Raw genomic sequence first — 12,243 nt, 5'->3', positions numbered from 1 at the left:
CTGCCTGGTTTGCCATCGTGATCGAGCCTTGGAACACCTCTCACCTATTCCAGTCACTCCCCTGCCTGCTCCCTCTTGGTCTGCAAAACCAGGCCCACGACCCCCCACACCATCAGCCCTATGGTGGGTTACATCACCCTCCCTTCAGCAAGCCCCACCTGAGGCCTGGCAGAGCGTCTGATCAGCAAACCCCTGTTGGTTGGTCATTCTTGGTGGTGATTCATTGTGTGTGTGTGTTTTTTTATGTATAGTTGATTTACAATGTTGTGCTAATTTCTGCTGTACAGCAGAATGACTCGGTTAGATATATATATACATTATTTTTTTATATTCTTTTCCATTATGGTTTATCTCAGGAGATTGAATGAAGTTCCCTGTGCTGCAGAATATGACCTTGTTGTTTATTCATTCTAAATGTAATAATTTGCATCTACTAACCCCAAACTCCCAGTCCATCCCTCTCCCTCTGCCCCATCCTATCCTTGGCAACCACAGGTGTGTTCTCTGGGTCTTTGGTGGTGGTTATTGACTGAGGCACAAGATTCCCCTTCAAGAGAACAAAGGCCTTGTGCTGGGATTCCAGGCAGGACCAGGCCCAGGGGTCAGTCAACAATCAGCTCTCTCTGCCCTGTGCGTCTGAGTCAGGAGGCTGGCATGCCCCTTTGTCTCCGGGAGTCCAGATTTCCTAACTCAGGGCTTTTTCTAATAGAGAACGCGAGGTTGAGTCAATACATGAGCTCATGCTTTGCTGGCACGAAGGGCATCTCTGCGTTACTCACTCATGGAAATGGGTGTGCCCTGAGTCCGTGATGTGGTGATACAGGCCCTTGCGGTTAGAGGCGAGGCCTGCCTCTTTCTGTAAGGAATACACTTGGGATTCTGTGTGTTTGTCTTTTTTTTTCCCCCTTCTTTTCACACTTAAACACTTTTCCAGACCTGGGAGGAATTTCACCTTCCAGACAGATTTGTAAGAATAGCTCTTGGAGTGTATTTAACTTCTCCTGTGTGGTGACCTAAAACAGCATTCCATTTCTTCAGCACTTGGATCATGAAAAAAGGAAAAGAAAATCTGCAGGTGCCGTTTCCTCTCCTCCTCGAGGGAAGAAGGTTGGTTTGATCATGCACATCAGCAGACACCGAGGAGATGACACATGCCCGGCGAGTCCAAAACTAACAACACAACAGTGTTTACCTTGAGCTCTGGCAGGAAATCATTATTCAATCTGGTTTGTTTTATCAGGCAATTCCAGGGCCACACGGACGGGGCCAGCTGTATTGACATTTCTAACGATGGCACCAAGCTCTGGACGGGCGGCTTGGACAACACGGTCCGGTCCTGGGACCTGCGTGAAGGCCGGCAGCTGCAGCAGCACGACTTCACCTCCCAGGTGTGTGCTCGTCCCTCCCCGGGACCCACACAGTGCTCCGTGTGTGGCGCCCTACCCCCACCCCAACCCCAGGAGAGTAGAAGCTAGACAAACACACCAGACTTTCATTTGCGACACAAACACACACACATACCCGCCAAATCACCCTGAAACACTTAGACTGGCTTTTCAAATGCTGTAGGTTAAGACTTGTCAGTTGTTTTGTTTATCGGTGAATTCATTGCAGGAATTTGTGCCGTGAAGAACGTACAGGGTCTGATGTGTTGTCCATCTTCTCACCATCTGATATAGGGGTGAGAGATGGTTTGATTCTCATATAAACAGACCTTGAAAAATATGCAGGGATGTCACAAGGAGTGGAGAAAAATCACAACAGCTCTCCAAGTTAATTCATTTCACTTACATCAGGGAGCTTAAAAAATACAGTGGTATCTCAGTGGATGCCTGTTTTGTTAGTCATCCCTTAGAAATTGGACACATGGCTGACTAGATTTATGGAGTTTTGAAATGATAGGAAAATGGCAACTTTGATTGTGCGTTGTGGAGATTATTTAGATGTCAAGTGTCTGAGTCTAGGCCTGTTTGGGGAAAGATAGTGCATGCCATGTTAAGTGTTTTCTGATGGTGGAATTGTTTTATTTTGTCATGACTTATTTACTTACTTTTTTTTTTGGTAATAAAAATAATTCGACTCAGAAAAATAGGACAGAAATGGAAAGCAACTATACATTCAACTAAATTTCGTGTCCCTGTCAAAATTTTGTTGAGTTCCATTATGGTTAGGATTCTATTTTTGATCTGCCTGTTTTTGTTAAAAAGAAAACTTCTTATGAAAAATTTCAAATATATATGAGAACAGAGAATGTTCAAGCATATATGAAAGCACAGAGAATTATATGATAAACTCCATATGCCCATCACCCAACTTCAGTTCCTAAACATAACCCTTCTTATCTGTCATCCTCACCCCCAAACACTGGATTATGTTAAAGTAAATCCCAGACATTGTATCACTTCATCCATAAGTATTTCAGTTAGCATCTATAAAAGACAGGCTTTCAAGAATCCACTTGCAATACAGGAGATGTGGAGATTGATCCCTGGGTCATTAAGAGCCCCTGGAGGAGGAAATGGCAACCCATTCCAGTATTCTTCCCTGAAAAATCCCATGAATAGAGAAACCTGGAGGGCTATATAGTCCAGGGGCTCGCGAGAGTTGGTTATGACTTAGTGACTAAACCACCACCACTAACTGTAAAAGACAACCCTTCTAGACAACACACATGAACACCTTTATTAGTTCCTGAGAATTTATTTCTTGATTTTATCACCCATGGAATAAGTGTTGTTTTTCTTTCTCTCAAGTTGTTTCTTAAAGGCCTTTTAACACTTGACTTATCTCCGTTGGGTTGCTTGTCCTGAAGACTTTGCCACAGCCTGTGCTTTACTTATTACGTCCTCCTGTACTTGCTAGTTTTCCCCTCTGTTGTCTGTTCACTTCCCAGGTCTATGGGCAAACTACTCAGTGAGCCTCTCTGCTTTTTGTAGATATTCTCCCTTGGGTATTGCCCAACTGGGGAGTGGCTGGCCGTGGGCATGGAGAGCAGCAACGTGGAAGTCCTCCACGTGAACAAACCTGACAAGTACCAGCTGCATCTCCACGAGAGCTGTGTGCTGTCCCTAAAATTCGCTTATTGTGGTGAGTTCAGCTGAAAGGAAACCGGAGGATGCCGGTGGCCGAAATGGAAAATACTTCTAAAAAAATACGGTGGAGATCATATCTGGAAAAAATGTTGTTCTCTGAGCAGCTGGATGCAATCATTCTATTGTCTTAAAATTGTCCCTCAGAGCATAGCGATGTCTGTTTCGGTCTGTTTCCCTAATTTGAGAAAAGTCAGCAGGCAGTAAAATTGCCTAATACAAGGTTTTGACGCATGTTTGTTTTTAGTGAAGAGAGTCAGAAGTATGGGTGGAGGGCAGTTAGGTACCCCTCTGAGGGGGATGGGTGGGAATTTGTAGGGGAATGGGGCAGGAGCAGAGGAGGTTATTGTAGACTGACCAGGATGAGGAGCCCATGGTCAGAGACGGGAGCATTTAGGGGCACCCAGACCATTACACTCTGCAGTGAGGAAAATGAGAAGAGAAGTTCATGGGGAATCCAGTACTTATTCAAGAGATGAGGGATGGATTAATAGCTATCACATTACTGACCACATTCTATGTGCCATATATCCTGTCTGCCATTTAACTTAGATGCCTCATTCAATCCTTTCTAGTCCCATTTATCATAAGGAAACTAACAGAAAACAACTTCATTAATTGACAGAGGACCCACTGTGTGCTGGGTGTGAAGCTACTTGTCATGTATCCAGTGGCTAATGGGACTGACATGGTCCCTGCCACCGCTTTGATTAAACCCAAGATCACAGATGGTTCACAATGGAGCCCATATTTAAAACCTGCCCTCTCTACTTATGTCACACCCTTGGGCATGATAGCTCATAATTAAACAATTCTCTGAGTTTGATTAAGTTCAAGTAGCTAATATATACCAGGAATTTTGATCTTATTACCTGTTCCTTTGCTAATTCTAGGTAAATGGTTTGTGAGTACTGGAAAAGATAACCTCCTCAATGCTTGGAGGACCCCCTATGGAGCTAGTATATTCCAGGTAAGTCTGTTCCTCTAGAATGGCAACAGTTGGACTGCAGTGTTCCCGATGATGCTGGAAGTGAAGGTGCCTTGGAGGGACAGGGCCTGGAGCATCTCTATTCCATACCAAACACACGTCCATTGTTTTCTCTTCCAGTCCAAAGAGTCCTCATCTGTGCTCAGCTGTGACATCTCTGTGGATGACAAATACATTGTCACTGGCTCAGGGGACAAGAAGGCTACAGTCTATGAAGTCATCTACTGAAAACATTATGTGGTTTAATGTTTATAGTTGAATCGGGCCAAAATGTTTTGAATTTGTAGAAATAGAAAAGTCGTAACTTTAAAAACACAAAAACCGGTTTCCAAACCTTGACACAAAACTACTTTGTGTCTACAAAGTGGAGGCAACGAGCACATCAAAAGAAGGTCACCTATCTACCTAGACCAAATGGAGCGCCGAGGCGACGTGGACGGAGGGGTGAGGGCTGCGGGCTTCAGGAGCGGAGCCTGCCAGCCCAGGCAGAGTTCAGCCTTTGCTTTCTGTGAGGTCTGCCAAGATTACCTTTCTGTTCCTTGTGGTTTCCCTCCTGTCTGTCCTTGGTGGATCAGTGGTGTCTCCAATGAACTTGTTTCCTGGTTTTGCATCTTGTGAAATGTTTTTTTTGTATTTTTGTTGAAGGTTAAACATTTGTATAAATTGTAAATATATTTGGTTTATTACAGTAAAGGCTTTAGTACCAATAAGTGGTTTTCCTTCTCCTTTGTTATTGTTTTTAATCACTGGTGTGGGTTCTCTAAGCAAAGTTCAGAAATTTGTAGAGGAAGTTTTAAAATGCACTTCTCATTTTATAAATTTGTTTGGTCACAGACTCCTGGCGCACTAGGACCTCATTGCCTCCTCTGAGTTAATCAGGAAGTCAAGAGGGAGAATAATAAGTAACCAAAGGTTTATTAATGATGATTCTATTTGGGAAGCTAACATAACATGACTTAAGCCAAGATTCATTCTTTTGTTTGGATACTCTTGTGATTCAAGTTTGTAAATTAAAGCTTTACTTTTTCTTGGTGATTCACTGGGAGATAGAATACTCTTTTTTTCTAGGAAAGCCTGGCATTTTCAAATCTATAGTCTCCCTTTACAGGCTTTACATTTCAAGAAATGGAGGTGACTTGGGTTTAGTGCTAAGACTGCTGATATCCACAAAGCTGTGGAGTTCATTAACCTGTAGAAGAAAGGTGGAGTGCCTGCTGGTTTTATCTCATTAATACTTATTTCATGTATTACATTAATTGACTGAAGCCAACCACACCCAGTACTTTGCTCCATCCTTCTCATTAGGCTTTCCCTACAGCTGCAGCCCTTGATGCCTGTCATTAGTCTGTCTTTATCTTTGTGGATAAGCTTCTACTAATTTGATTAGATGGAACCTGTAACCCTGGGCTTTTAATAAGTTGCCATGCATGATTCCTCCTGAAAAGGCCACATGGCTCATTCTTTATATACCTATTATTTACTGCTATATTTTAAAAAATCATGGTTAATAATTTCAAGCCAGGTTTTCTGGCTGTTTAAAAATAGCACCTAAGGAATTTTATAATGTCCTTGTTTTCTTATGATCCAGTGAGTTGTTGGCAGTTTGTCTTAATATTTTTTATTTGTTATCCAGACCATCTTGTTTTTATACACTTAACAACATTATTTTGTTTACTTTTTGCCAAAATAATGTTTATGTACAATTTGTTAAATATTTTCTCTTCTCATTAAGTGGATGGCAAAGGCCTAATTACTGAAGCTGATTTCTCTCTCATCCCTTCCCTGTATAATGAAGTAGGTTTCTTTACTACAGACTCTGATGGGTTCGTAACATACTGTTTACCTTTTCTGCCTTTTCTCTCCTTCCTGCCTCACCTTCCCTGTTTTCTGTAATAGTAGAGTAGAGGTTAAGTTGCTGTAACAGCACCCAACAATACAGCGGCTCTGAGACCACAAAGGGTTTGTGTCTTACCCACATATGACCCAGAGACCCAGGCCATTGGTGCAGCTCTGGGCATCCATAGTTACTCCCGTGGTCTCTAGTCCCAGCCTCCAGAGGGACTGGAGTCCTCCTTCCCAGAGGGAAAGAGTGGGAGTCCAGGGGAATGATGTCCTCCCAGGTAGATGACTAGGAGTTTCTCTATCATTTCCATTACCAGTTCATTGGCGGAGACCTAGACACGGGGGTGTCTGGGGATTGTGGTCTCTTCCTGTGCAGTGGGTACCCATGGAGAAGGGAGAATATATTTGGAGGGATTCTGGGTTAAGGAAATAGTCCCATTTTCTGTTGGTGCATTTTCTCCCTTAATGCTTTATGGTTTCCCAAGCTCCCAATATTCTTTCTCTCATGGGATTTTCTGAGGGTCTGGATCTTTATCGGTTCATCAGTTATCTTCAATCTGTTGAAACCACTTCCATTTGCTTTTGGTTGAGACTCTAGTCTGGTCACAGAAGAGGTGTTCTGTAGAGCTCATCCCTCTGCTTAAGGTTTGGGATCTTGGGGGGCTGCCAAGTTGATTGTTTTCTCCACTAGCAAAATGGGAATGATAAAATAGTCATGCCTACATCTCAGGGTCTTGAAGGTCAGAATCTGGTGTGTGAAGCATGACTGGGAGCACCATCTATGAGTGGGAGATTTCCTCCTCAACCATCAAGTTAGGAGGCCCCACCCCTTTTCCCCAGGAAACTGGAATCATATGATTGTTGAAATCTGGGTAAACCAAATGTTTATGTACCTCTTGCTTTGAAAAATGGATTGTAAATTAGGGTTCAGTAGATTCAAATCCACCTGGAGAGCCATGCAAGGCAGGTTTGCATATAAAAATATCAAGAGATGATTGTCTTATCCCTATAGAAGTAACCAAGGTTCAGGGAGGCTGTGTCCTCCCAACCTCATGGGAGATAGAACCAAATTCAGGCTTATTCTTCTGAGTTTCATAGAGTAGCCTGTGATTTTTCCCAGCTCTCCAAGTTTCCTTTTCATTTCATTTGAAATATTTACAACTTGCACATTTCTCTGGTGTATATAGGTGTATGAAAGTGAAAATGTTAGTCGCTCAGTTATGTCTGACTCCTTGCAACCCCATGGACTGTAGCCCCCTAGGCTGCTCTGTCCATGAAATTCTCCAGGCAAGAATACTGGAGTGAGTAGCCATTTCCTTCTCCAGGGGATCTTCCCAACCAAGGGATCAAACCCAGGTCTCCCACACTGCAGGCAGATTCTTTACTGTCTGAGCCACCAGGATTTATGACTGAATTTAAGCAAATGATTGTTTTCCCTATTCTTCTTAATAGGTTTTATTTAATATTTATTTAATCTTTTTTTTCTATCACTCACAGTCTTAACCTTGAATGTAGGTTTCTGTCATGTTTTCTTCCATGGCATTGAAGTTTGCTGGATAATAATTGAAGGCCTAGTAAGATTGGTTTTGTAATAACTTTTTCATTACCAGATGTTTCTAGTACTACTTATTTCATAATAACAAAATATTTCATCAATATGATAATTAAAATTTTTAAAGTCTCTGTTATTTGACAGATGATGGGGAACTGTTTTATAAATTATAAAAATCTGCACAGTGGCCTGTGAGATGGGACTTTCTTTTTTTCTTGGCTGCATGGCATGTGGAACTTCCCTGGCCAGGGATCAAATGCATGACCCCTGCATTGGAAGCATGGAGTCTTAGCCACTGGATCACCAGGGAAGTCTTGAGAGATTTTTCCAGCTTTTAAGATTCTTTGAAGATTTCATGACTGGTAAGTAGCAGCTGGTCCCATCACTTCATGGGAAATAGATGGAAAAACAGTGGAAACAGTGTCAGACTTCATTTTTTTGGGCTCCAAAATCACTGCAGATGCTGATTGCAGCCATGAAATTAAAAGACGCTTACTCCTTGGAAGGAAAGTTATGACCAACCTTGATAATATATTAAAAAGCAGAGACATTACTTTGCCAACCAAGGTCCGTCTAGTCAAGGCAATGGTTTTTCCCGTGGTCATGTATGGATGTGAGAGTTGGACTGTGAAGAAAGCTGATCGCCGAAGAATCGATGCTTTTGAACTGTGGTGTTGGAGAAGACTCTTGAGAGTCCCTTGTACCACAAGGAGATCCAACCAGTCCATTCTAAGGGAGATCGATCCTGGGTGTTCATTGGAAGGATTGATGCTAAAGCTGAAACTGCAATACTTTGGCCACCTCATGCGACGAGTTGACTCACTGGAAAAGACTCTGATGCTGGGAAAGGTTGGGGGCGGGAGGAGAAGGGGACGACCAAGAATGAGATGGCTGGATGGCATCACTGACTCTGTGGACATGAGTTTGAGTGAACTCCGGGAGTTGGTGATGGACAGGGAGGCCTGGCGTGCTGTGATTCATGGGGTCGCGGAGAGTCGGACATGACTGAGCGACTGAACTGAACTGAAGTAGCAGCTGGCTCCAAAGCATTCATACAGGGATTTTAAAAATTGCATTTTTGCTAATGGCACAGTGAGGTAGTGACTTTCCCAAAAGTTTTCCTACAAATCAGACAGAGGGATCAAATTCTTAATTTCAGCATGCTGTTTAATTCCATCAAGGACTGTTGCCTCTGCCATCAACTTGAGCATGGGGAAGGATATTTCATACTTTCCACTACTGCAGATCATGGCTTGTTTGTTTCTCAAGGATGTCTTCTCTTTACTCTTCCTTTGGCAGTGAAATCATCAAATCACCACAGTTTCAGGCTTCCCTCAGCAAGATGAAGCTTGTGTGAGGTGTATTTTCTGCCCCAGAAAACTTACTCTCCAGATAGCCAAAGCTTCTCCGGCTATATAGTTGTCCTAGTACTTAAAGTTATATGGTTTGGTGTTAGTTGGATTCCTGTTTTTAGAGACATTGTTTTCAAACTTTAGTCTGCATCAGAATCACTGGAGGACTCGTTAAAATTCAGATTTCTGGGCCCCAGTCTCAGAGTTTTTGATTGACTAGGTCAGGGTGGGACCTGATAATCTGCATTTCTGACAGATTCTAGTTGTTCCTGAGGCTGCTGGTCTGGAGACCACACTTTGAGCATGGCTAATCTAGAATAATAATCTTTACAATGGAGCTGTCAGTGTTTATCTAGAGAGCTATCAACTATTAGAGTATATTCATATTTTCTCATAATGCTGCATTTTTAGCTTTGGCCTGAGGATTAAATGGTAACCTGAACCCTGTATAAGAGACTGCAAAAGAGACATAGGCATTTAGAACAGTCTTTGGGACTCTGTGGGAGAGGGTGAAGGTGGAATGATTGGGGAGAATGGAATTGTAGCATGTATATTATCATAAGTGACCAGTCCAGGTTCGACGCATAAATTTTCCTCTGTTCATTTCTTTGCATTTGTGCTTTTTTAATAAAATTCTTTTTTAGAAATAAAAAATAAATAAATAAATAAATAAAAGCAAAATAGCAATAAAATGTAAGACGTACTGTGGTGAAGTTGCTATTTCATTAGTCTCTGTTCCCAAAACTAACTTTTGAAGTTGACTATTCTAATAGGTCTAAACCAAAATTGAGCCCTTAAAGTTGTTTGTTTTTTTTTTTAACAACTTACCCATTACTCAATGTGAATTGTGAGTCTTGTAAGGCTTGAAAAACCTACCATGATGACCTCATATAGTAGAAGAAGCCTTAAGAAGGTACACAATGTTTGATGGAAGTGGTGATGTATAATTAAGAGTTAGAAATCATTCTTTGAAAACTGGAATATTTACTATATGTAGAATAATAAGCTGCTGACTTTATCAAATGTCTTCATTCTTTAAATTATCATATTAGATTCAGTCAATCAGCCAGTATTTATTGAATAGGTGATCTCAGCATGTGGCAAGGTGGTCACTGGGCTGACTAAGGTGAAATTACTCCAGCAGGGGGCGCTGGGGGAGAATCTGCTGGTGGTAATGGAGCAGGATGTGGGAGAGGCTCTGCCCTAAGGAGACCCACAGTAAGGGATGGGCAGGCAGCTTGCAGCAGTCTTGGATGTGAATTACTCATTTGACATTAGCTGGTGAGGGCAGCCAGTGGGTACCATTCCAGCAAGCATTTGGAAGAACGTTCATGTGCCAGGCACTGGGCCAAGGGCTTCCAGATGTTTTCTCAGAAAAACTTTTTTTATTCATGAGAGTATCCTACATCTCTGACTTGGAAACTATGGCAAGGTACAAAGAAGAAAATAAAAACCTGTCATTGTACCACCTAGAAATAATACATTATTTTTTCTATGCCAATTATGTCAACTATAATATAGATGATTAATAATGGTGAGCAATTTGTTGAGTGTTTTCTATGTGCCAAGGACAGTTGAATATTTTGTATTATCTCACTGAATTTTCACAAAAGCCCAATGAACTAGTTACTGGTTTCATACTCATTTAACCAGTGAAGAAACTGAGATTCCATAACCAACTTGAGATCATACAGCTAATTGTTGGCAGAGTGAGATTTAACCCAGGCAGTCAGATTCCAAAGCCCATTGTCTTAATTCTACAGTTTAACCTCCTTGCCCAAGTGGCTTTGGAACCTGTTGCTCACTTTTTCTTTCTCGTTTTCAGCTCAAGGTATAATTGGCAAATAAAACAGTAGGTAAGTGTCCAACGTGTTGATTTGATATATGTATACACTGTGAGAGGATTCTCCACATCCAGTTAATTAACCTGGGCTTTTTTTTTTTTTTTCCACATACTTACCTTCTTTTTTTTTTTAAGTGAGAACACAAGTTCTATCTTCCTAGCAAATTTCAGTAATATGATACATTATTATTATCCTCAATGTTGTTCATCTTATATCTGTAAATCTGTACCTTTTACCAACCTCTCCCTATTTCTCTCACCCCCTTCAGCCGCTGGCAACTATCCTTCAATGCTGAGTGACTTTTTTTTCTTTTAAGATTTCACATATAAATGATACCATGCAATATTTGTCTTTCTCTGTCTGGCTTATTTCACTTAATGCCCTCTAGGTTATTCTGTGATATCACAAATGCCAATGTTTCCTTTTTATTTTTTATTTTTTTTACATAGTGAAAACTTTTATATTTGGAATTAGCCAGCTGGACTCAGTTTAGATGATCCCAATCTGAAAAACAAAAGGGAATTTGTTGGCAACATCTAAAGCATCATAGTCAGGAGCCAGTCGAACATATGCCTTCTTCTCTCCATCAGGCCTGATCAGAGTATTGACCTTAGCCACGTCAATGTCATAGAGCTTCTTCACAGCCTGTTTAATTTGGTGCTTGTTGGCCTTAACATCCACGATGAACACCAGTGTGTTATTGTCTTCTATCTTCTTCATGGCTGACTCGGTGGTGAGGGGGAATTTGATGATGGCATAGTGGTCAAGTTTGTTTCTCCTAGGGGCGCTCTTCCGAGGATATTTGGGCTGACTTCTGAGCCGCAGTGTTTTGGGCCGCCGGAAGGTGGGTGACGTCCGGATCTTCTTTTTCTTGTGGCTGTGGACACCTTTCAACACTGCTTTCTTGGCCTTCAAAGCCTTTGCTTTGGCTTCAGCTTTAGGAGGGGCAGGGGCTTCCTTCTTCGCCTTCGGCGCCATCTTCATGAAAAGGGTCTCCGAGACTTGTTACCACGGGCTTATAGAGCCAACTCTCACCAAAGACTCTAATGTTTCCTTTTTAAAGGCTGAATAATATTCCATTTTATATGTATGTATGTATGTATATACACCCATATACATACATATGTCACATTTCCTTTATCCATCTGTTGATGAACACAAGGTATAATGTTTTTATTACACCTTGATTATTGTGGATGATGCTGCAGTAGGGGTACACATATTTCTTTAAGATGATTTCATTTCCTTTGGATGTCTACAAAGAAGTGGGATTGCTAGATCACACCGTAGTTTTATTTTTAATATCTTGAGAAACCTCTATAGTAGTTTCTGTAGTGGCTGAGCCAATTTACATGCCCACCAAGAGTTCTCTTTCTTCATGTTCTGGTCAGTGTTTGTCAGCTCTTGTCTTTTTGGTTATTCTAACAGATGTGAGGTGATACCTCCTTGTGGTTTTGATTTGCATTTTCTGATGATCAGTGACGTTGAAAACTTTTTCATGTATTTGTTGACCTTTTGTATGTCTTGGGAAAATAGCTATTCAGGTCTTTTGCTCATTTTAAAAAATTAGGTTATT

At 41.5% G+C, this 12,243-nt stretch overlaps 1 protein-coding gene and 1 pseudogene across 5 annotated transcripts in view; one reads left to right on the top strand and one right to left on the bottom strand.

Moving 5' to 3' along the window:
• Nucleotides 1-4,924, top strand: part of LOC129556772 (transducin-like enhancer protein 1) — a 91,119-nt gene extending 86,195 nt beyond the window's left edge. For 2 of the 5 annotated variants that reach the window (XM_055426942.2, XM_055426938.2), the window contains 4 exons: nt 1,241-1,388; nt 2,937-3,087; nt 3,983-4,059; nt 4,198-4,924. In XM_055426942.2, the coding sequence (XP_055282917.1) occupies nt 1,241-1,388; nt 2,937-3,087; nt 3,983-4,059; nt 4,198-4,305 (484 nt within the window). In that variant the 3' untranslated portion in view covers nt 4,306-4,924. The remainder of the gene's footprint in view (nt 1-1,240; nt 1,389-2,936; nt 3,088-3,982; nt 4,060-4,197) is intronic. The other 3 variants (XM_088837947.1, XM_055426941.2, XM_055426940.2) reach the window with 3 other exon arrangements.
• Nucleotides 4,925-11,151: 6,227 nt separating this feature from the next.
• LOC129557328 (large ribosomal subunit protein uL23 pseudogene) lies at nt 11,152-11,690 on the bottom strand (annotated as a pseudogene).
• Between the last annotated feature and the right edge of the window lie 553 nt (nt 11,691-12,243).

This window comes from Moschus berezovskii, chromosome 7 (assembly GCF_049115385.1).
Source record: "Moschus berezovskii isolate FMDL1 chromosome 7, NW_MosBer_1.0, whole genome shotgun sequence".
NCBI classification, from domain to species: domain Eukaryota; kingdom Metazoa; phylum Chordata; class Mammalia; order Artiodactyla; family Moschidae; genus Moschus; species Moschus berezovskii.
Note: the sequence above shows the minus strand (reverse complement) of the source record. Positions and strands in the feature narration are given on the sequence as shown.